At 31.7% G+C, this 25,726-nt stretch overlaps 1 protein-coding gene across 2 annotated transcripts in view; it reads right to left on the bottom strand.

The window, feature by feature from the left end:
• Positions 1–17,535: 17,535 nt before the first annotated feature.
• The window catches only part of LOC143057259 (peroxisome biogenesis factor 2-like), a 43,150-nt gene continuing 34,959 nt past the window's right edge, over positions 17,536–25,726 (bottom strand). For both annotated transcript variants that reach the window (XM_076230539.1, XM_076230538.1), the window contains exons 4-8: positions 23,111–23,305; positions 21,932–22,084; positions 19,640–19,687; positions 18,763–18,960; positions 17,536–17,883 (exon numbers count right to left, since the gene is read on the bottom strand). In XM_076230539.1, the coding sequence (XP_076086654.1) occupies positions 17,779–17,883; positions 18,763–18,960; positions 19,640–19,687; positions 21,932–22,084; positions 23,111–23,305 (699 nt within the window). In that variant the 3' untranslated portion in view covers positions 17,536–17,778. The remainder of the gene's footprint in view (positions 17,884–18,762; positions 18,961–19,639; positions 19,688–21,931; positions 22,085–23,110; positions 23,306–25,726) is intronic.

Here is a 25,726-nt window from a genome sequence, read left to right as displayed (position 1 = left end):
AAGACCTGTGATCATCCAGGATTTCCTCTTGGCAAGTGTCGTGAGGGTAGATGTTGAGTTTCCAAGTGAATTGTCAATACCTATTTCATTTATCAAGCAGATAAGTAATGATATTTACACACAAAAACGATGTTGTTTGGGGGTTATCTGCGGAGACAACCACATATTTGTCATGGAGGTAGGACAAGTGTTTTGCAACATTAGGGTCTTTAAAAATTGGCGAAGTGTGGGTATTGATAGACTCATTTAGTTTCTTAATTCGGATTTGTATCAACGACCTCACAGCATTAATTCATTCGGAAAGAGTATCTACGTCTTCTTTCTCGCGTTTAGCCCATTGGCTGGCATAATCCTCGACTGAATCCATCAGTATTTTGAAGTTGTATTTCCTATTGATGGATTTAGGCTCACAATATTTCGGATCTTTGGATAACAAATTTCGCAGTAAAGTGTTATTGATAATTTTGAGGTCTCCGATAATAACGTGGACAGCCGGATTATGTGTAAATTGGGAACTAGCACAGTTGAGGTTTAGACTTGAAGTCGTCAATGTTGAGATCCTGCAAAACTTGTTTGTAATTGAAAATTTTAGTTGCAATTGGTTTGGTATAGGTATAAGAAATTATTGGTACAGACTGACCTTTAATTAAGGAGGTATTTCGACTGTCAGAACTAAATTATGATGAAGGATGTTGCCTAAGTTAACGCCATTCAGACCTTTGTTGGCAAAAGTAAGTTTAAGAAAAGATCTGTTCTCTTTTTCATTTTTTCCCATGCTAACTGGTTTGAAAAGTCTGTGGCTTGCAATATCCGAAATTATAGCTGTAAGTTTGTTTTGGTTTAAATGAGTGGTTTCTAAACATACATTGAACAGAGAATGAAGTTTTGAAAGGGGTAATTAATAGAGTTTCGTTTGAATGTGATAAAAATACCTAACGGCTTTTGTATAAATGGCAGTAAGTCATTAACAGAGAAAACATGCAAAGTAGGTGATGTATAATGACGATGACCATGACTGCGTCTACGTCGAGGAGTAGAGTTGCAAATAATCATCACATTCACCGAGCTACAGGAAGAACTAGATAGAATACCTATACCATCAATTTTGTCATTGCAACCATATGGTGTCGCAATTCCAATTGTCGATTCCAGTAGCCCGCTTTTTGTCTACGGAGAGGCGTTGCCAGTTGAGGATTGTTAGTCTTGTGGTATAATAGTAATAGTTTTATTATCAAGAATGATTTTTAGCGGGATAAGTAAACCAAACAGAGAAACAAGGACAACAAAGACTGTCAACATACGGTCTTCTCGATTGACAAATATCCAAACGCTACTGGTATGTCACACACCTCAAATCAAATGAAGTAGATGCCATAATTATATAATTGGCCTCATGATTTTTTATAGAATGTCAACCTTCAGATTAAAAAAAAAACAATTAATCTTACACAATAAATCATGGTTTATGTGGTTTTATTTTCTCATTTTATGTAGAAGATTATATACTTATCATTACCATTAGTGTCTTCAAAGTGTACTGAATTGTATCTCATTTGATCTTCAAGTAAGAATAAAAACAAACAAAAGTCTCTTTGAATAAACATTTCAGAGCAGTGTAATCATTGTTAAGTCTAGCTTACCTTTGGTAAATTACAGCAGATGCATTACCATTTTCAAAGAACACATTCAACCATTTATTTAATAGTTTATTAGAATTAATATTTGAAAATGTAAACATTGACATGTGCAAATAAATAAATTTGGTGTTTTTACTGTCTTCTGATTGGTTAAAATTATTAGTTTTATTTTCAATGTTGTCAATTTTGATGGCGACACGCCCACTCTGACGTTGTGTATTCATACGCCAACATGTGTGTACGTTGTTATTGTTAATATAAATAATATAAAAAGTTCTTTGAGCCTTATTTTTGATAGAAATTTATTTATAATGAATGGCAATAATTTATTTTGATTTTATTGAACCATAAAACTAATTTTTGACTCTTCACATTTTACATAATCCGCTTCGCGGATTATTCAATGTGAAGAGTCAAAAATTAGTTTTATGGTTCAATAAATTCAAAATAGATAATAGCCATTCATTAAGTATAACAAAGACTCTCATAAAATGTGAACATAAACTTGTATAAAACTGAAAAATGTCAAAGAGTAATTTAAAAATCAGTGTAAGTGCCAACATTAAATTTACGCTCGCTCATAATGTGACACCAACATCATATGTACTGGTCAGTTTGGTACAAATTATAAGTATCTAGGTAAATTCGGTATTTTATACTGCAACTTCCTGTGTTTATTTCCTAAAGCTTTATTTTGTATAATGTCAATTTCATCATGGAACACTTTCTCCACAATCAGGGGTCCTTTAAAGGATGAAAATAAGTTTGACATTTGTGTTACGATTTAAAAACCTATCAATGCACTAATTTAAATTACAGTATAAAAACAATTAGGTCAATGTCATAAAAATATTTTTTTTTTGTACTCGGCGCAAATGGGGAAGGGAATGAGCCCTTCTCCAGTTTCTCAGCCTCATACAAAAAAGTTTATATTTTCCTGACATTCACCTAATATTGTATATATAGATTCCAAGCCTTTCAATATTGTTCAAAGAGTGATATTGTTTAGCAATGAATATTACGATGTATTAGAAAACGTGTTATTTCATGCTTGATAAAGTGATTAAAGCATTAAAGAAGATCAAAGTATGAAATAGAAATAGGGGGTCTCATTGGGGGGTTCTGATCCCGGATCCCGCTTACTGTTTTGTCAGATTCCCGTATCCCGCTTATACTATGTACCTAAGCAATTCTCATTTTTTTGTAATTTCCCGTGTCCCGCTAGACCTTAATTCCCGTTTTTACGGCACAATAATTTGACTTTCCCGTGTCACGCTTACGAAAAATCGGCAATCCCGCGTCACGATTAGACCCCAATGAGACCAACGAAATAAAAAATAAATGGTTTAATTTTACAAAAATTACATGTTTTGTCGATCATAATCGGTTGTCTATAAATATGGTTTCTATTATTCTTATGTATGGACTTATCGTTCCATTTTCTTTTCGTTCAAAATTGTTAGTTATGTTATTTCTTTGTTAGCGATGTGTATCACATTTCTATAACTTAAACTAACGTTCAAAATATATTCCAGTATACCGGCATATTTATCTATTCTTCAAGGTATTCAAAAACATTTTTTTTTATTTATTAGCTAGTTCATGTCCAGCGGCAGAAAATACAACACAATGCACTATCCGACCATAGGCACGAAAACTGGCTATCCAAGTCGATAAAAATTGGAATCGATAGCATCTGCCACGTGCGGGGTTTAAAATCTGAAATAATTAATGAAGCAATAATTTCTCTAACGAAAGAAACTTTTTTTCACTGTATACAGTTTTTGTTCCATATACAGTATGGTTTACCATTGTGTAAATTAAGGATACCAAGAGGTTTTAGAAAAAATGGTTTCAAATTTTTGCACATAGGATCTTTACAGACACTGTCAGTGAAGCAAATTTTTGTCCCTAAAGACATGTCTGCTTAGCTAACAAATGGTGCATTAAAAAAAAACTTCGCGATACATTCAAAGAAATTTTGCAATTATTACATAAAACACACCTTTTTATATTAGAAATAAATATTTTATATCTACAGGTGTCGACACAAAGTTAGAGAACGAACTTATGTAGATAATAATACTCCCTTAACATGAAACTGTGAATCGTCGAAGTTTAGATATGTTCCCTATGGCCATGTTATTACAGGGGACCTCAATATCGTTCAGGACAGAGAGGTTAAAAACTTTTTGAAAAAAAGGACCAAAATATCGTCCTCCATTAAAAATAGATTGGAAAGAGTGTCGTCAAGTCACCAAAGATGCTCTTTCCTCGTTTTGTAAAAGGTGGAGTAAACGGGAAAAATCTGATCAAAAATCTCTTGATTCTTATTTAAACAAATGTATGAATGAGGTAGATAAGAGAATATCACATTTTGAAATTAATTTAGAAGTAAATAATAGAGTCCATAATACACCTATTTCCAGAATAAGAAATAAACTTCAAGAACTTTCTAAGCGGTTTGTGTTTGTACCGGCCGAAAAAGCAGCCAACAATGTGGTGATGGTATGCCGTAAATACTACACGGACGTTCTTAAGAATGAAATTTTAAATTCATCTACATTCATGTCCATCCTCTCCACAGAGATTCATATAGTAAACAAACATATCACAACCACATCAAAGCTTAAGGCTTCGGAAAATTTGAAGGTCTCTACTATATGTATTGCCATGGCTACCTAAACTACGCAAAAAAACATTTAAATATCGTTTCATCTCGGCCTCTAGTAAGTGTTCTACAGCTAATCTTTCAGTGCTTTTAACAAGATCATTAACTACTATTAAAGAGCGTATCATAAACTATAGTAATAAAATAAATGAACATATTGGAAGAAACTATTTTTGGAGTGTAAAAATTCTTTGGATGTTTTAGATAAATTACGTGCTTTTGATGGTCCTTTTGATTCTGTTGACAGTTTTGATTTTTCGTTCCCTATTATGAATTTTCCATTTTTTTATGGTGATGTTCTTTTGGCACCATCTTTCGGTGTTTATATTTCACAGCTCGTTCGCTATGCCCGTGTCTGTTGTGACGTTTTTGATTTTAACGAACGTAATCTATGTATTATTGGTAAATTATTAAACCAGGGATATCGTTACCATAAATTATTTAAAACCTTAAGTTTACTAAATTTTTCCATAGATATAAAGATTTGGTTTTGAAACGGGATAGCACATCCTAATTTTTACGCAAATGTTGTTAACCGTGCCCGGAAGTTTAGAAATGATCCTTGTAAACTTATCGCTTCTTTAAATAAACTTATTCTAAAAGGTTACCAATTCAACACTGTAATAAGATCATTGAATATCACATAAGTGGGAAACTGGAGTGTCGGTAGAGAACTATCCGACCTTAGACACGAAAACTGGCTATCTTAGTCAATACAGATTGGAGTCGAAAGCACCTGCAACGTGCGGGGTTTAAAATATGAAATAATGAATGAAGCAATAATTTTACTAACAAAAGAAACTTTTCTTTATTGTATACAGTTTTTGTTTCATATACAGTTTTGTTTACCATTGTGTAAATTAAAGATATCAAGAGGTTTTAGAAAAACTCGACAAAAACAACAAATAGAAGCATCAGTCAAGTAGTACACCATTCATGAATATATTGTGTTGCTAGGATGCTGTGTCATTGAGGAAAACTCGCATCTGTTTTTACCGCCATACGTGCACATATAGTTATATTTGTGTCGTTATGTTGCTACATGTAATTGACGTTTATCCATGTTTTTTTTTAAATGCACTTATTTATTTTTACACGTGCAATTAAGGGGTTATTGCATGCTTGATAAAGTTAGAAAAGCAGTAGAGGAGATCTAATAACTAAATAAAAAAAAATGGTATAATTTTTCAAACATGACATATTTAGTTGCTCGTAATCGGTTAAAGTTCGTGCCATTCCTTTGTATGTAACTATCATATCTTTGTCTTTTAGTACAAAATCTATGGCTTAAATTTATAAGTTATGTTATATCTTTGGTAGTGCTTTTAACCTTTTCAGCTGGCATTGTGAAACCATAGATGGGTATTACATCTATGGTGAAACTATTTGTAAAAGTTGTATGATGGGCAACTCACTTCAGTTTGTCTATTTAAAACGGCAGTGTTTCCGCGTACCCGCATTCAGGTACATGTGACCTCCAAATTGGCCTTTGTTGGGTGCGCGTAATGTAACAGGGTCTTGGACGGAATAAGTATTAGATACAATACAAAGGTAACAAAGAAACAGTCCGGTAACAACCGTTGCCGGATAGTTTTTCTGCACGAGTAGTCAGGTCAAGGTCCGAGGCGCTAGCCGAGGACCTTGACCTGACTACAAGTGCAGAAAAACTATACGGCAGGTTGTTTCCGGCCTGTTTTATTGTTACTTTTGTTTTGTATCTGACTTGTACGACGTTTCAAGGAAGAAGTATTACATTTTGAAGCTGATTATTTGAGAAACTTCAAGGGCCTCAACTCAGTAAATGTAAGTTATAGAATAAACACATTTTTTTCATTTTCCTTCAACGGAGTTTTTTTCAGAAAAAAAAAATCAGGAATCTAATAATTTGATAAAAACAAAAGAACCATTTCGAGTATAAGATTTATGTTATCAAGTTTGAGACTTTTTTAAAATGCAACTTCTTTGAAATGTTATATATTTAAGAAATATTTTAGTGGTAAGAAAGCTAACGTTTAATTTTATGGGTGAAACGAAAAGCGGGAGGGGGCCTTGATTGATTTGAAATAAACAGGCTGTGATCTTTACTTTGATGAAAAAATGCAGGATGTGCCATTTCTTTTCCCCATTCCCCCTTTAAACATTTCGTGAAAATCGCACGTTTGCTGTCAAATACATGAATTTAATATTCAGTGGGGGAGGGGTGCCGGGGGTTGGAATCCCTTTTTTTTTGGACCATCAATGCATTTGAATGTGGACAAATAGTGGAAACCCACTTTTTTCCTGGGTTGGGAACCCCTTTCCTAAAATGACTGGATCCGCCCCTTATAGATTTGAATTCAACTTATAATTAAATTCAATAACAATATAAATGTATCAAAAGAATGAATTTTCTACTTTGTTATTGAGTGACATGTTATAAAAAAAGGTTTTTTGTTCTGTTATTGTATATATTAAGACAAATTAATACTTTAAAAAAATAAAATCATGCATGCTCGGTCTCTGCAAGTGTTGATCGCGATTAATTAAACACGTGTTACTATATGACCAATCGCAGCCAACCGTCCAAAATTGAGGCCTGACATAAGTTAAATGATTTTCTTCAAGAGTTGCTGCTTATTTGGACATGTATTACACGAACACTTCTTTATTTATAGGATCAATCGTGCATTGGTGAGTTGATAGGGATTTTATCTTTTGAGGAGATTTGATTCTTATTTACATATTTTCTATCTTTTTTAATTGAAATATAAGCGTCGGTATCATCATTTCTTCACTTTCAGCATTATCTAAAATTACTATTCATATCCATGCTCCATAAAAAGGGGAGGGGTATGTACTTTTCTAAATATATCAACTATTTACATTTACAACACCATCACCCAATATATATATATATATATATATTTTAAATAAGCACTATATATATATATATACGAAAAATCAGGAATCATGCAGATCATTAATTTGTTATCTGCTTGACCATAGTAATTTTTTTCTCATAAAATTTGGAATCAAAATATCTTTTTTATTAGGAGAAAAACATACCCCCCCCCCCCCTTTTTAGAAGTTAAATGTACGAACCTATTAGTATACTGATATGAATAGTATTTTACTGGAAATGTTTTTAAAAAAAATATTGATGATAACGAAAATATTTTATTAAAAAATAGACAGGAAATATGTCGGTGAACCAGAAGGTTCAAATCTAATTAAAAGTTAAAGTGCCCATGAACTCATTGTTCATGCACGAGTAATTCTATTCATAAAAAGTGTCCGTGTAACAACTAAAAAGAGTCCGTGTATCATCTAAAAAGAGTCCGTGTAACACCCGTTAATGTACTGTTTTTTCTATAGCTCTGCGGGGGGCAAAGTCGTACAAAATGATTCGTCTTGATGTTAAAGATGTTTATTTGTACGACATAAATAAATAACCCTGCAAGTACACAAATAACAAAAACACAAATACATAGACAATACAGTGTCCTTTGCGGTGTACAAAGGGATATAACTCTAATTCTTATAACGGAAATAGATATAGATATAAGTAAAAAATTTAGAAAAAAAAACAAATTTTGGTGAACTAGATTACAAAATAACCCTAAAAGAAATTTTAGATGCTATAAATAAACTAAAGAATAATAAAGCTGCAGGATTGGATGGTATTCCAAATGAGATATTAAAATCTGGGGGAAGTATATTTGCACCTGTTTTGCAGAAACTTTTTAATTTAGTATTCTGCTCTGGAAAATACCCTCACAAATGGGCATTATCTTATTTATGTCCAATTTTTAAAGCAGGGAGTCCTAGTAAACCTGAAAATTACAGAGGCATAGCAATAAATTCATGCATTGGAAAATTATTTAACAGTATTCTTAATAAAAGACTTGACATTCATCTTGATAAAAATAATATAATTCATCCATGTCAGATTGGTTTTTCAAAAAAGAGTAGAACATCTGATCATATGTTTGTTTTAAAAACCATATTAGATAAATATACTAACAAAAAAGGGGGGAAAATCTATGCTTGCTTTGTGGATTTTAAAAAGGCTTTCGACAGGGTCATACACTGTGGTATTTAATATAAATTATTGCAAAATAACATATCTGGAAAATTTTATACTATTTTAAAAGATATGTACAGCAAGAATGAAATGTCTGTGAAAGTGGGCAATGTGTTAACACCATCTTTCAGTTCACTAGTTGGGGTAAGACAAGGGGATGTTCTAAGTCCAAACTTATTTAAACTTTTCATTAACGATCTGCCTCCAAAATTTGAGCCAAGTCCAGATGCTGTTGCTATCAATGGGTGTAGAATTGATTGTCTTATGTACGCTGATGACATTATTGTATTATCAAACAGTAAAAAAGGTCTTCAAAACCGTCTTGATATATTGCATACTTATTGTATTGACTGGTGTCTAGATGTAAACTTGTCCAAAACAAAAGTTTTAATTTTTAACAAGCCTGGAAAATTTTTAAAGGAATCATTTTATTTAGATAAAGAGGCTATAGAATGTGTTAATAAATGTAAATATTTAGGGATAGTCTTTACTTCTAGTGGTCTTTTTCAACAGGGGAAAGAAGAGCTATTCAAAAAATCCTTAAAGGCAAAATTTAAATTACAAAAATCCATGTCAGCTTGTAATCCAAGTATTGATACTGCAATTCATTTATATGATCACACAATAAAACCAATTTTATTATATTGTAGTGAAATTTGGGGTTCATTTAAAATTAACTCTGCTGCTTGCAAGAAAAAAAGTGATTATCTATTTGAATTGATCTACATAAATGATTATTTGGAAAAATCACATTTCAGATATTTAAAGTATATTCTTGGTGTAAATAAGAAAGCCTCAAATTTTAATAGAAGTGTTATCAGAGGTTGCAAGATTTCCTCTTTATTTTTCTGTCATTATATCTATGGTAAAATATGTACACAGGCTTAACAAGTTGGACACAGGGTTACTTTATGATGCTTATGTTTGTAATAAAATTTTAGATGCAGAAAACATTAATTGTTGGTATTCATCTATGAAATATGTACTTCAATCACTTGATATACAAAATTTAGATACAAAGCTCAATAAATTAATTAAATTTGTAAAATGTAAACTTTGTAATAGTTTCAAAACATTTTGGTTGGTCAAAAGATCTGAAACCGTATCACAAGGTAATAGTAAATTAAAGAATTATTTTAACCTCAAGACTGACTTTGTAAAGGAGGCTTATTTATCAATTAAAGATTTTAGTATAAGGAGAGCTATATGTAAAATGAGAATAAGTGCTCATGATCTTAAAATTGAGAAAGATAGATATAATAAAAAATACATAGAGAGAACTCAACGTCTATGTCATCACTGCTTATCACATGGATCAAATTCTATTGAAGATGAGACCCATTTTACAGTAAATTGTCCATTATATGATGAACAGAGGAAATTATTATTGGATAAAGTTATCACTTTTTGTACTAATTTTAAAGAACTACCTAATGATAAGAAATATTTCTGGCTGTTCACAAATGAGCATTTACCAACTCTCATGTGCCTAGGAAATTACATTATTAAAGGTTTAGAAATAAGATCCAGATGTAAACAAAATATATGAAGTAATTTAGTATTTTATTGTTATAAGCTTTAATATAATAGTTATATAAAACACATGTTGTGTTAGGCTCTGATCATGTTCATAACGTTATAGTATGTATTAGTTTTCTGTTTTGCTTTTTCCAATCATATTGTGTTGTAAAATGATGCCCTTTATGGGTTCTTGATTAGATTAATAAAATTCTTATCTTATCTTATCTTCTTATAGGAAGATGTGGTGTGAGTGCCAATGAGACAAATCTCCGTCCAAATAACAATTTAAAAAAAGTAAACCATTATAGGTCAATGTACAGCCTTCAACACGGAGCCTTGTCTCACACCGAACATCAAGCTATAAAGGGCCCCCCAAAAAAAACATTCAAACGAGAAAACCAACGGTCTAATCTATATAAAAAAGAAAACGAGAAACGTGTATAAATTACATATTAAACAAACGTCAACAACTGTACATCAGATTTGCTTTAACCTACATATTTGTCTTTTGATGTTGTGCCTAAAAACTAAAGTCTTACATTATATCTATACATTTTGCTTTGAGTCCAAAATATAGTCAAAAAAATATTAAAACAGAACTTGTGTTTTCAGATTATGAAAGGGTCTTGGAAACGCCTAGAAAGCATGCTTTTGCATCATTTGTTCTGTAGCTTTTAGGGGCCTTCAGCAGCTCCCAATCCCTTCGTATTTAAAAAAAAAATGTTTTACAATACTTTTAAAAGAGGCTATAGCTGGTAGCCAAAATATAATACCATGTATGTATGCAATACATGTATACATACATGACAAATGCAGTTGGGAATTCATCTATGATTCATTTTTGCAGAGGATGATGATTAATTCTGATTAAAGGGTACATAATGACTCGCCTATACATGTATTATTTTAGTGAATTTAAAAATTGTATGTTTTCAAATATTATAAATAAACGGTTGTGAAAATAAATAATCAGTCCACAGGCTATTGTTTCTATCCATAGGAAGGTCGACTATGGATAGTCGAGTCGACCTTCCTGTTGATAGAAAAAATACGGATAGTCGACCTTCCTATTGATACAAGGCCGTAACTACCCTTGAGGCAAGTGAGGCAATTGCCTCACTAAAATTTCGACACTGATTATTTTTTTTTTATACATACATGTATATACAAATAAAATAGTCTTTTGTTGTTCTGTCTCAACCTTAATTTCTATAACTTGTCATCATTCCTTTAAACTATTCTTCCTGGATATAACTCAGCATCTCAACGGGTGATGTTTCTCAATTACATTAACCTAGTAACGATAATCATCATGGATCTCTGGTTAAAAACAGGCTCTTGCAGAAAAAGGAAAAGCGACACTGAAGGTAAAGAAGGAATATTTCTAGTAAACTAATTTGTTTGTGAACGTAGTCTGCGTATTGCATATAACTTCATTAGAACAATCCAAAAACGATAAGTAGACTGACAAATCAAGTATTGGGCATCGCAAGGGGGCAGTCCTGTCTGTGTATTCATTTCTCCGTTTCATCAACTTTAATCTTTCTCTTTACAGATAAATAAAATATAAATAATATGAAACATGCATGGATTAGTTTTTCATGATCCATGTTTCTTTAACCTTAAAAATTGAAAGAACATCCCATATTCCAATTTGACATTATTGAGGAATGGTATAGAACCTTTATCACAGGATTTTGTCTTTACTTATTCGGGACTACGGAATTTCATTTCTTTATATTCGGGGTTTCGGAATCAGACACCCCCAACCCCTAAACCCTAAATTTATAGATTCTGGAACTAAAATACCACCGACTATTTCCAGAAATAATTTGAAATTACGGACCTACATGTAAACGTCAAAACTCCATTTTAATTCCCCTGTACCCATATCATATATACTTACTCTATAGATAGATCATATACATGTATCTTATCTCATTCTATCCCTAGTTTGTTTACTCTTTGTCAGCATACAAGCGAGTTTAATATTTTGTAACTGAGACTGTATGATGATGCTAGCCTTTATAGGAAAGCTGAATTCCCTTTTGCAAACAAAACTGTTACTACCGATGCTGCTACCGAATTGCTGATGGAGAAGGAATTGGAAGAAGACATTGATCATTGTGTTGATGATAATGTGCTACCTTTAGAAACACAGACTGCCCTGAAACGACTGAAATCTAGGAAAAGAGCATACATGAGTGGCGAGAGGTTGTGCGGTCTTGCCATGCTCCATGTTCATCGCGATAAGGATATCAGCAGACCAAAGATATGATTCTAAAACAATTTGACTGAACCCACCATAGAAATAATTGGCAAACTCTACTGAATCGATGTTTGTTCTATGTTCTGGCGGCAGATTTAAATTGATATTTGGATGATTATCTTGCATACAAATTCAAATAAAGTTGTTAAAAATTTGGTATTAGTAAAAGTCTTTAAATATGAACAATTTATATAAAAACTGTCCAAATTCAAAACATTATCAAACTCTCTAAAAATGCCTAGAACGCAGGATTTTGCACCATTCATTTCATACCCTCCAAAAAAATTTAACGCCTCGCTTCGCTCGGCTCAATTATTTTGCCTCACTAAAATAAGATGCCTAGTTACGGCCTTGTGATAGTGACAAGTGCCTGAGAATCAGTCCCTTGTTTTAATGAAAAATCTTGCTTCAGCAGTGCAGAAAATGAACAATCTGTCCTCTTAGTTTAAAAAAAAAAACAAAAAAAACTGCCCCATCCCTCCCCCCCCTTGTTTTAATGAAAAATCTTGCTTCAGCAGTGCAGAAAATGAACAATCTGTCCTCTTAGTTTAAAAAAAAAAACAAAAAATAATTTATACACATTAATTATACATTTTAACTATATTTTCTTTTAATTTTTTTTTATTTATTCAAATTAACCAGTGAAATAAAAATCTTTAATTTATAGCGAAGTTAATAATTTAGTTCGGACCTCTGTTTTCTGGTCATGTGATCTACTCCCTTTGGTACCTCTCATCTGACACAAAATTAACATCTATTGGTCAGCATACGGCCTTCAACAATAAGCAAAGCCCATAGTATATTAAATATTTAGCACATGCCTCCATAAATTTACATAAATATTTTGGAAATAAGCAGATGATATTCAATCAACAACTTCTGGGATAGTAAATGTTTTGAAGGGTAAAAATAGGAGAAAAAACACATTTAAGTAATAATAGGGTGCTCAGAACTTTTAAATTATTAACTTTTTTTACATTCCCCTCCTGAATTTTTGTCGAGCCTGCAACTTTTGTTGCAGAAAGCTCGACATAGGGATAGTGATCCGGCGGCGGCGGTGTTAGCTCACTTCTTATTTGTCACTCTGATCATTTTTACCATTTAAAGTTTCTCGCTATCTATTATAGTTTTCAAGATAATAGGCCAAGATGAAAAATAAAAATAGTTAACAATGTCATTTTATAACTTTTATAAGAAGTTGTCTGACAGTTTTGACAAATATAGATAATTGGTAGGGCTGATCATTTTGAACACTCAGATTTTCTCTATTCATTAGTTTTCAAAATAATAAAAATAAAAGACAAAATTTTTACCCCCATGTGCTATTTTTAGCCATGTCGGCCATCTTAGTAAGCAGGTAGGTCACCAGACACATTTTTAAAACTAAATATTGTAATGATGATTATTGCCAAGTTTGCTTAAACTTGGCCCAGTATTTTGAGAGGAGAAGATTTTTGTAAAAGTTAACGATGATGGATGACCAAGACGACAAACGACAAGCACCAAGTGATGAGAAAAGCTCACTTATCTAAAAATAAGAAGATGTTCTCTTGATCATACTGTTTTGTTGTATTGATTTGACAATTTTTTCGACATTTGATGTGCATTAACCATTTGTTTTACTATTGTACATTAATGACACTTTGGGAATGTAGCTCTTTTGAGTCTATTTGACATACTCATACCATAATGTATTATGATTTTGTGAAGTTGACCATACTGTATTGTGATTTTTTTAAGTTGACCATACTGTATTGTGATTTTTTTAAGTTGACCATACTGTATTGTGATTTTGTGTGAAGTTGACCATACTGAATTATGATTTTGTGAAAATGACCATAATGTATTATGATCTTGTGAAGTTGACCATACTGTTTTGTGATTTTGTGAAGTAGGCCATAATGTATTGTGATTTTGTGAAGTAGGCCATAATTTATTATGATTTTGTGAAGTTGACCATACTGTTATGTGATTTTGTGAAGTTGACCATACTATATTGTGATTTTGTAAAGTTGACCATACTGTTTTGTGATTTTTTTAAGTTGAACATACTGTATTGTGATTTTGTGAAGTTGACCATACTGTATTGTGATTTTGTGAAGTAGGCCATACTGTATTATGATTTTGTGAAGTTGACCATACTGTATTGTGATTTTGTGAAGTTGACCATACTGTATTATGATTTTGTGAAGTTGACCATACTGTATTGTGATTTTGTGAAGTCGGCCATAATGTATTTTGATTTTGTGAAGTTGACCATACTGTTTTGTGACTTTGTGAAGTTGACCATACTGTATTGTGATTTTGTAAAGTTGACCATACTGTTTTGTTATTTTTTTAAGTTGACCATACTGTATTGTGATTTTCTGAAGTTGACCATACTGTATTGTGATTTTGTGAAGTTGACCATACTGTTTTGTGACTTTGTGAAGTTGACCATACTGTATTGTGATTTTGTAAAGTTGACCATACTGTTTTGTTATTTTTTTAAGTTGACCATACTGTATTGTGATTTTCTGAAGTTGACCATACTGTATTGTGATTTTGTGAAGTTGACCATACTGTATTATGATTTTGTGAAGTTGACCATACTGTATTGTGATTTTGTGAAGTTGACCATACTGTATTGTGATTTAATGAAGTTGACCATACTATATTGTGATTTTGTAAAGTTGACCATACTGTTTTGTGATTTTTTTTAAAGTTGAACATACTGTATTGTGATTTTGTGAAGTTGACCATACTGTATTGTGATTTTGTGAAGTAGGCCATACTGTATTATGATTTTGTGAAGTTGACCATACTGTATTGTGATTTTGTGAAGTTGACCATACTGTATTATGATTTTGTGAAGTTGACCATACTGTATTGTGATTTTGTGAAGTAAACCATAATGTATTATGATTTTGTGAAGTTGACCATACTGTATTGTGATTTTGTGAAGTTGACCATACTGTATTGTGATTTTATGAAGTTGACCATACCGTATTGTGATTTTGTGAAGTAAACCATAATGTATTATGATTTTGTGAAGTTGACCATACTGTATTATGATTTTGTGAAGTTGACCATACTGTATTGTGATTTTGTGAAGTAGGCCATAATGTATTAGGATTTTTTGAAGTTGACCATACTGTATTGTGATTTTGTGAAGTTGACCATACTGTATTGTGATTTTGTGTGAAGTAGACCATACTGTTTTGTGATTTTGTGAAGTTGACCATACTGTATTGTGATTTTGTGAAGTTGACCAAACTGTATTGTGATTTTGTGAAGTTGACCATACTGTATTGTGATTTTGTGAAGTTGACCATACTGTATTGTGATTTTATGAAGTTGGCCATAATGTATTATGACTTTTTTAAGTTGACGGTACTGTATTGCCACTTTGATTGCACAATTTTACACAAGTTATAGTACTTTGAAGAGTATTATTCAATTGTACCACAATAACACATTGAAAACACAACTCCTTTAACACTGTTTAACATTATTAAACAAACTCAGACGCAGTAACTGCACTACAGAAGCATGATTTATACATAGTATATTACTGTGGGCATTCAGAGCATGGTTTAAAGTATGTAAAGTGTTGTAGGATGAATTTTTGTAAAAGATTTAATGACTGGAGAATTTCAGGAAAGGTATTAAAAGTCATAGGTACTTTGGGACAGGACAATTGTTTTTGTAGCTCCCCCTTTTTTTTCCCAAAATTCCCATTTTTTTGTTTTCTATAAATTTCACTAATGTTAGCATTTATCTGTGTATAATAAACATTAATTACTATAAATATAGTGTATTTGCTTTTTACTATCAATTTTCAGTTTACTAATTGATCCACTGGGGTCAATGATATGTTATATAGACCCTCTCTATTTAATAAACTCTGTGACCGCTGTGGATAGTAAACGCATGCATAGTAAACTTGAAAATGATAGCAGACAGCAAATACACTTTATTGATAGTATATGTATGTTCAAAGTATAAAGAACAAGAGGCTGTCACAACGACAGCAAACCAGATTTATTAACATTTATTTGTGTCCTGGCAATATCACAAGAACCATTACTGATGAATGGTGAAAGTGAAAATCGTCAATATCAAATTTGACCTCCATTTTGTCATCAGTATCAACATATTAAAATTTGAAAAGCTAATAGATTGAATGGTTCATGAGTAAATGCAACAACGTGAATGGAAACGCCATTTTACGATCTTTCAAGAACCATAACTCCTGAACGGTAAATGTCAAAATCGTCATTATTGAACTTGACCTCTATTTTGTCATCAGTAACAATATATTAAAATTTCAAAAGCTTTGGTTGAATGGTTCATGAGAAAATGCACAAACACGACGGGAAACACCATTTTTCAATCTTTCAAGAACCATAAATCCTGAACGGTAAAAGTCAAAATCGTCATTATTGAACTTGACCTCCATTTTGTCATCAGTAACAGCATATTAAAATTTCGGAAGCTTTGGTAGAACAGTTCATGCATAAATGCACGGACACGACTGGAAACTCCATTTTTCAATCTTTCAAGAACCATAACTCCTGAACGGTAAAAGTCAAAATCGTCATTATTGATCTTGACCTCCATTCTGTCATCAGTAACAACATATTAAAATTTGTGAAGCTTTGGTAGAACAGTTCATGCGTAAATGCACAGACAAGACTGGAAGCTTCATTTTTCATTCTTTCAAGAACCATAACTCCTGAACGGTAAAAGTCAAAATCGCCATTATTGAACTTGACCTTCGTATAGTTGTCAGTAATAACATATTCAAATTTTAAAAGCTTTGGTTGAACGGTTCATGAGTTAATGCACGGACAACATTTGATTGCCGGCCGCCCGACCGACCGCCTGGCCGCCCGCCGTACATCCCCAAAACAATAAGCGACATTTTTGTCACAAAAATCCGGTTAAAAACGCAAACAAGAGTTCTAGTCTGACTTAAAATTCCATCCGGACTCCTTTTTTTACGTTTCCCTCCCAAAATATCCCATACGGAATAATCATAAGCAAGTATGACAAATGCGACTATGCATGGTACCTATAAGACATAGAGGCATGATGATTAATTTATTGTGGATGGAAGAGATGCGACATACAAAATCAGGTCTTCTCGTTTAATAGTAAAGATTTTAGAAATAAAGCTTTCGTACTTTGTAGGTTTGTTTGTTGACATGTTTAGTTGACTAATATAGTCATTTAGATTTGACATTTTCTTCTGGATTTTGACTATCATGGGCCTATTGCTACTAACGAGTAACTCACACCTTGTGATTGTATTATAAAATACACAGTTCTTAGTATGATATCTATTTTTCATAATTTAATCATCAAGTAAATAAAAGAACAGACAAAATCCCACTTTTCTATATTTTAATGTAAAATCAACTTTTTAAAATTTGAACACCATTATATCATCATCTTTATCATCACGGTCATCAGGATCTATATCTGGTATAACCAGGATTTACGTATCACATTTTTTCCCCTGGTGTCACCAGGAGTTTTATATCACATCTTTGATGTTTTGTGTTTGTGAATTAAAACTTTGTTCCTTGTAGGAATATCAAACTTCATCTGATTATCAATATACACACAATTATCATGTCAGATTGATATTCATTTTCAGATGCTGTATGGTTGATGGGTCAGGTATATTGATACCACAGAGTGGACAACAGTAACCAGGATCTGCCTTGTAGTTACTCTGAAATACATAAATAAATGTTTTATACTTGAAACAAGTCTCATCCTTATTCTTTTCAATATACCTATGAAACATTAATTTCAGCATTTAACCTAACTTTATAACAACTGTAGCAGTACTCTACAAAATTTATCAGTCATATGTTAATAGTGAATTTAAAATGATGTAAAAACCAAACAAAGCCTTGGTGATGGATGACTACTAGAGGCTTCTATGAGCCTGAATTTCTCACCTGGTAAATTTACCCTTTAATTGTTCAACAGAACTTCTGAAGAATTTAGCTTAGATTGTACACAATTCCAATTTAAAAATAACTTTGAACACATTATTTTACCAAGCTTCATTCACATTGGATGCACGTTTCAAACAAGAAGTGAAATATGTGATTTCTTTTTAATTTTTAATGGAAATTTGTGTTTGACTTTTGTCATACAATATAGCAAGATTAAATTAATACACTTTATAGCATAATCTTACTGTTTTTGTTCTAAACCAATATAATTTTTGATTTTGACTTTAAACTTGTAAATATTGTTTTCATCCAGTATGGTTATGGCAGTTGCTATATTGTTATGGAAATATAATTTTAAAACATCAGCGTTATAGGTCTTGATATGGCTATCGTTGGTCATCTCAACAACATTGCTTTCTCACTTGAGCCAGCACAGCAAAAGTGATAAAAGCAATGAGTTGAGATGACCAAAATGATCTGTTTATCGCTATTTTACCTATGAAGACGTTGTTAATTTCATTGACAACAGGCATTTGCGCCCTTAGTTTCTAGCAATGATTTTTCATATCACTATTATGCTGAGAAAGGAAATAATCAGTCAGTAAAATCAAAGGAAAATAGCGATAATGTCAGTTGTCAGATACTACCTGTATGCAATAGTAGCAGAAGACATGTGCACATCCAACTTCCTGTGGGTTTGTCGGCCACTCTCCACAGATTCCACATTCTGTCAAATTTCTCTTTGAGGTAGATTGACTAGACATGTCTATTGGTAGTACCTTTCTAGACAAATAATTCTTCACACGTTGAAAATTAACCAATGGAAGAACAAAGAATAGTAATTCCTGAAAAATGTAAAAAAGTATTAACAAAAATTCCAAACTCCCATAACACTTAAGCATAATAGGTTTAGGAACTCATTTATGCTAAAAAAGCATGTTATAAGTTACTTTTGTTGCTTTTACATACTGATACTGTGGATACCTGTGATTACTATTATTTCGGTCCTTGGTGATTTGTTCTTTTGTTGTACTGATACTACACTGATGCAGGTTAGGGGAGGGTTGAGCTGCCGTTTAACCCTGCCACTCTCTTTCTGTGCCTGTCCCAATTCAGTGGTTGTCTTTAGTTCATGTCTGTTATATTTGTTTTTCATGAATTGTTTTGGCATAAAGTAAGCCGTTAGGTTTCTCAATTGAATTATATCGTTTCATATTTTTTATGTTGGGGCCTATTATAGCCGACTATACAGTACTGGTTTTTCTCATTGATGAAGGCCATTTGTTTGTCAGTAATTGTTTACATCCACTTCTTACTCGATTGGATTATTGTCCCATTGGCAGAAAAGGTTAAACCACATCTCCTTATTTTAATATACATTGTGTACAAAAATCAAATACCACTGAAAATATAATTTTTGTCATCTTTACATCCACACTAAGATTATTTGATAACCAGCTAAAACTGATTTGTAAACCTGTCTTTGAAGACCAAGTGATAAGGTTAGTGTTTGGTCATACTTACAGAAAATCCATGCCATAATAATTCTCTTGTCATGAATTCGAAGCTAACCTGGAAATAAACAAAACAACCTTCTCAATGAATAAATTTGAGGCATTAAAAAGCTAGTAAACTTAACACCAAACATTTCCATCAATACTTATATTTATACTGCAACTAGTTGTGTCTATTTTCTAAATATAGTAATACAGCTATATTTTGTGCAATGTTAATTTTATCATGGAACACTTTTTCAAGATGTTCAGTTAAAACATTTTTGCACTCAGCACAAAACTGGGGAAGGGCTTGGTAGAACCTTGCCCTTCCCCAGCTTCTCAGCCTCTTACAAAAAAGTTTATCTTTTTCTGACATTGACCTAAAAATTTTCGTGGGGTTAAAATTTTGTGGTTTTGTCTCTATACATATAAGATTTCATTGGGATTTAATTTCGTGGTTATCAGTATATGGAAGTGATATTATATGTAGGTTAAATTTTCGTGGAGGTTTCCCTCCACGAAATAAATGAAATAAAATCCTCCACAAAAATTTCTGCTTTTACAGTATTTACAATGATAACTAACTTTGTCTTTACATCATTTGTAAAGCAGCCATTTAGACAGAACACAGGAAACTTTTGTTGATTTGGTCATTTTTGATTTTCTTAATAACTTTTGATAACCTCCCTTTCCTTAAGTCTTTAAAGAAATATCAGCCAACATTTAAAAAAATTATTCAGGCTTATAACTAGAAAAAAAATTGCATAAGAATACATAATTAGAAGAATATTGGGTTATTGCACGAATATTGAGGAATATTGCCCCGAGTAGAATTTTATATTGCACAAGCTTGCGAGTGCAATATATGTTCTACGAGGGACAATATTCCCCGATATTCATGCAATAACCCTTTTATTGTATAGCAATATAATATTTGAAAGTAAAAATTGGTTTAAGGTAGATGGGGTGTCTAAATTATAATCCATAGAATTTTTTAATAATTTGCCAAAATGTAGTTTATATTATGCTTTTTAAAAAAAAGTTATTAAAAGAATGGGTCACCGGGCTTATTTTCATGCTACACAGTGTTCAAAATTGACAAATTTTGTATAGATTATGCATGGAAAACCCAATTTTCTGCAATAAAGCATAAACTACACCATAGAATTTTGAGATAACATATGAGAAGATAGCTTTGATAATATGCTTTTAGTTAAGAAAAAGAAAAAATGGGGTCATTGGACCCGTTTTCTTGCTACATAATAAAATAGAGAAATTCCTAACACATTCTATTGTAAAAGTACCTTAATCTGAATTATCTGCCCTTGCATTTGAGTTGCCTCCCCTTATGTGGCAAAGTTGGAAAAATTTTGATCAAACAAAAGTTTTCTGTTTTTTGTAAAATACAACCATAAATATGATAAAACATGTAATTTTCTATACAGAAGTGGAAGTTCTTACACATGAATTACCTACTACTCGAAAAATTTGCACATTCTATTAAAGATCTAGACCTTGTTTTCTGGTATTTCCAAATCCAAGATGGAGGAAGACACCCTATCTACCTTAAACTAAGATTTAAACGTTGATGACGTCATGAATCTTGAAGATTTAATGCACTAGTGCAATATTAGAATTAATTGCACGCTAACTTTTAGTTACATTCTGTGGGAAATACTATATTGCTATACAATAATAATATTTACTTGTCTAATGCCTTGTTTACATGGAAACACTGAAACTTTTGTAGATTTGGTCATTTTAATTTTTTGATTTTCTTATTAATTTTTGATAAATTTCCTTTCCTTAAGTCTTTAAAGTTATATCAGCCAACATTTCAAAATAATTCAGGCTTAATATCAGAAAATAAATTTGAATAATAATACATAATTAGAAGAATAACATTTACTTGTCTAATTCCTAGTTTATTTGGAAACACTGAAACTTTTGTTGATTTTGTTGATTTGGTCATTTTAAATTTTTGATTTCTTAATAATTTTTGATTACCTCCCTTTTCTTAAATCATTAAAGTTATATCAGCCAACATTTGAAAATAATTCAGGCTTATTACTAGAAAATGAAGTTGAATAAAAATACATACTGTAAATTCAGAAATTATTGTGTGCATTTATTATTGCGATTTTGTCATTTTAGACTTAAATGTGATTTTAATTTTTTACGATTTTTAGAAAATTTTTGTTTAATTCATATAAAATATTTCAAAATGAGAGTTTAAATTATTGCTTTTACACGTCTGTCGCAATAATAAAAACCTCGCAATAATTTCTGAATTTACAGTAATTAGAAGACTAATATTTACTTGTCTAATTCCTTGTTTATCTGGAAACACTGGTTGTATACCAAGTACTCTCTCAACCAAAGAATGGTAAACTCCTTTTTGTAGGAACACCAAGAAATTGACCAATGCTGCAATCTTTAAACTAATGTCAGTCCATTCTATTAACTTCTCTACCTGAAATATTTTAAAAACATATAATATATAATTGTACATATTTAAACATACTGTGATTTTTTTTCGATCAGAGAATAGACTCCTTTTTTTGTCATTGATTTAAGAGTTGAGTCTCTTTGTTTTTTCACAAGCATAAAGCATGCTGGTCAGTCCATAATGCTGTAGGATTTTTCAGCGAATTTGAACTACTTACTAGAACTTATAAAGTGACTCAAATGGAAAATATGCTTTTATTTGTTTTTTGAAACTTGTCAAATTAGGAAAATCGAATCAACAAATAAAAGTACTTTCTCAAATGAAACTTCTATATATCAGCATGATTCATTAACAAATGGCTGCATGAATTAGGTCCCTTTGATAGTTTGTCTTCCAACAGCTGATGATAAATTACTGCTGCATACATGGCCCTTTTTTTTAAATTCTGTCAATACCAATTTTTAAGAATAGTTGATTCTTTTTTAAAAAGATGAAAAAGTTTTTAATCAAAAGATGCATTAAGGGTTTTTGGTTGGAGCATGCAGGCAATGTTTCTGAAATAAATAAATCAATGTTTAAATATCAGAAACAAACTGCAATTTGTATATAGATTACAAACATGATCATGTCATTATGACAACACATAAGGAAAAGTATTATATTAAAACTAGAACTGTGATTGAGATCACAAAAGTTACACCTCTTTAACATGTTGGACCATTATACAATTTCTCGGGTGGTGTACTACAAATGTGTTGTATCATCATTATTCATCCTACCCATTCATGGTCCCTTGACATGAAGACAGACAGGTTATTTTTGCATACCCCCAAACAATTGTTTGCATGAGTCAAAATAATTAACATTAAGCCAATCACTGATACAAACTTTTTTTCTATAACATTGGTGCTGAATTAAAAACTTTCTCATTGAATAATTGGATTTTGAGCACCTTCTTAGATACATGTATCAGTTATCATCAATGCTATGATTTAGACTGCTGCATAATTAATGAATAAAGTTTATATTACAGCAAGTACCAGTATTTACCTTTGACCTTATTTCCATTAGACCAATGACTTTGAGAACATCACTCAGTCTTTCTTTTAACCATGGCAATCCAATCAAAATTGCAGCATATAAAATTCTTTGTCTTTTGGTCATCCATGTTTCACTTCTGTTACTATGGTACTTAAGGTTAAGAATATTCTGTCCTACAGTTGAGTTGTGGACCAAAACAGAAAACTGAAATATGAAATGCCAAAATTTAGGGAAAATCTGTCACTATCATGCCATCTAAAAATGCTATATGAATAAAATATATCATCATAAGAAAAGCCTTTATTTTCAGAGAATATATATGAGTGAAGGTAAAGGAAATTTCAGCCTCCTTGTATATATATATGAGTTCAATTTTTGAGTTGGAAACTTTGTAATCAATGTAGGAAATACTTCAATAACTTGCCTCAATGTAACTGAGCAAAAATATGGTCTCTCATAGACATCATAATTACAACATAACCCTTTTATATAAACTTCACTTTATCGTTAAAATATTTAAAACACTTTGAAAGAAATATTTATGATTAAAAAATTTACAGTAATTAACAAATGCACACATGCAAAGGTTTACTTGCTATAAACCACAACCATACATACTGAGAAGAATGAAAAGGAACATTATCTTACTTGTGAAAAACAAAGCCAGCTTTTATTTTTATATGACTCACAAAAATAATTGTGCCAAAAAAAAAGTATATTTCAAATGAGTCACTAAAAATTCATAAGTATCAACTTATTGCTAGCTAATTTAAAACCACACATTATTAAAAAAAGGTTATATAGAAATAAGATTGAATACAACAGCCTAGAATAATTCAGCTACAATTTTCACATCATAAAAATGACACACAATCCAATATTAATGTAGTTTTATATCCTGAATATCCAAAAATTTTTCCTTGAGTCTAATATTTTAACTCTTTTTTTCTTAATATTTTGAGTGTTTTCCCACTCATAGGCAGATTTAGAAGGGGTTAGAAGGTCCAGGCCCCCTCTTTTCTAGGAAAAATTTAGTTGATTATATAGGGAATCACTGAAGCATGACTGGAGCAGGCCCCCTCTTTTAGCACTCAGTGGGCCCACCTTATAAAAATTTCTGGATCCGCCATGGACACAAATGATTTTTTTTTTTATTTCAGGTAAAAGTTACACTAGAAAGATATACTCAGCTGGTAATCATTCCAATATTTTCAGGAAAAGAATATATATATTTCAAGAAACTAAGAAATACTGCTTTGGACTAGATTCCACCAAATAAATAATTGTGTATGACTTTGACAAGATTTTTGGTTACATTTCCAGTATGTAGGCTCAAATGGAAAACCTCAACTAGAACCATTACTATGAAACAATATAAACTGCTTGAGCATAAACAATGAAGCACCAAATATTTCTTTTCTCTTAATTTTGCGTGCTCTATTATTAATAAGAGATCGAAGCACCAGATCACAATGTTCTACCATATGCTGAAATTTGCTTAACAGGTATTTTCCTAAAGCATGTAGTTTAAAGATTTGTGGACTTGCTTGTTTTGGTTGTATTACTGGTTGCACAAGCATTGTGATTAAGTTTTTCAATTGCAATCAATATATAGGTGGGGTTTCAACTTGTAAAATACTTTTAGATGCTTAACCTTTTCCTCCATTGAATTTTTTTTTTGCATACTTGTTTCGTCATTCTTGAACTTGACCTCCATTTTGTCATCAGTAACAACATATCAAAATTTGGGAAGCTTTGATTGAACAGTTCATGCGTAAATGCATGGACACGACTGGAAACACCATTTTTCAATCTTTTAAGAACCCTTACTCCTGAACGGTAAAAGTCAAAATCGTCATTCTTGAGCTTGACCTCCATTTTTTCATCAGTAACAAATATATTAAAATTTGGGAAGCTTTGGTTGAACAGTTCATGTGTAAATGGACGGACACGACTGGAAACGCCAATTTTCAATCTTTCAAGAACCATAACTCCTGAACGGTAAAAGTCAAAATCGTCATTTTTGAACTTGACCTTCATTTTGTTGTCAGTAGCAACATATTAAAATTTTAAAAGCTTGGGATGAACGGTTCATGAGTAAATGCACGGACAACATTTGGTTGCTGCCCGCCCGACCACCAGACCGACTGCCCGCCGTACATCCTCAAATCAATAACCGACATTTTTGTCACAAAAATCCGGTTAAAAATAAAGTGCAAATACCAATCTGCTCCTAAATACTGCATGCTTAGAGGAGGAACAGAAAATACATGTTTTTCCAGCTAATAAGAGGAACAGCATGCTTATATACATGTTTAGTTTTACTGAGACAACTGTTTCTAAGACCTTCAAAACTAGAAACAAACACTCAGAAGTGGGCCATTTAAAATCTCAAGCTGTATCAATGCTTCTTTATTTTACAAAATCATTTTATTCTTTTCAGATCAATACATTATAGTTTTAAATGATCATATGACAGAAAAAAGTAACTTCAATTGATTATTAAAAGAGTTGAATAAAATCTAAAGAAAACTGTGGCTTATTCAAATTACATAAGTTGTATGCATGTAACCAATATGCATAGAACTCTGTTGTAAGGATTTCACTTATGTTGAAAAGCTAAGT

Source organism: Mytilus galloprovincialis, chromosome 13, assembly GCF_965363235.1.
Source record: "Mytilus galloprovincialis chromosome 13, xbMytGall1.hap1.1, whole genome shotgun sequence".
In the NCBI taxonomy this organism is placed as follows: domain Eukaryota; kingdom Metazoa; phylum Mollusca; class Bivalvia; order Mytilida; family Mytilidae; genus Mytilus; species Mytilus galloprovincialis.
This window is presented reverse-complemented; position numbering and strand designations above follow the sequence as displayed.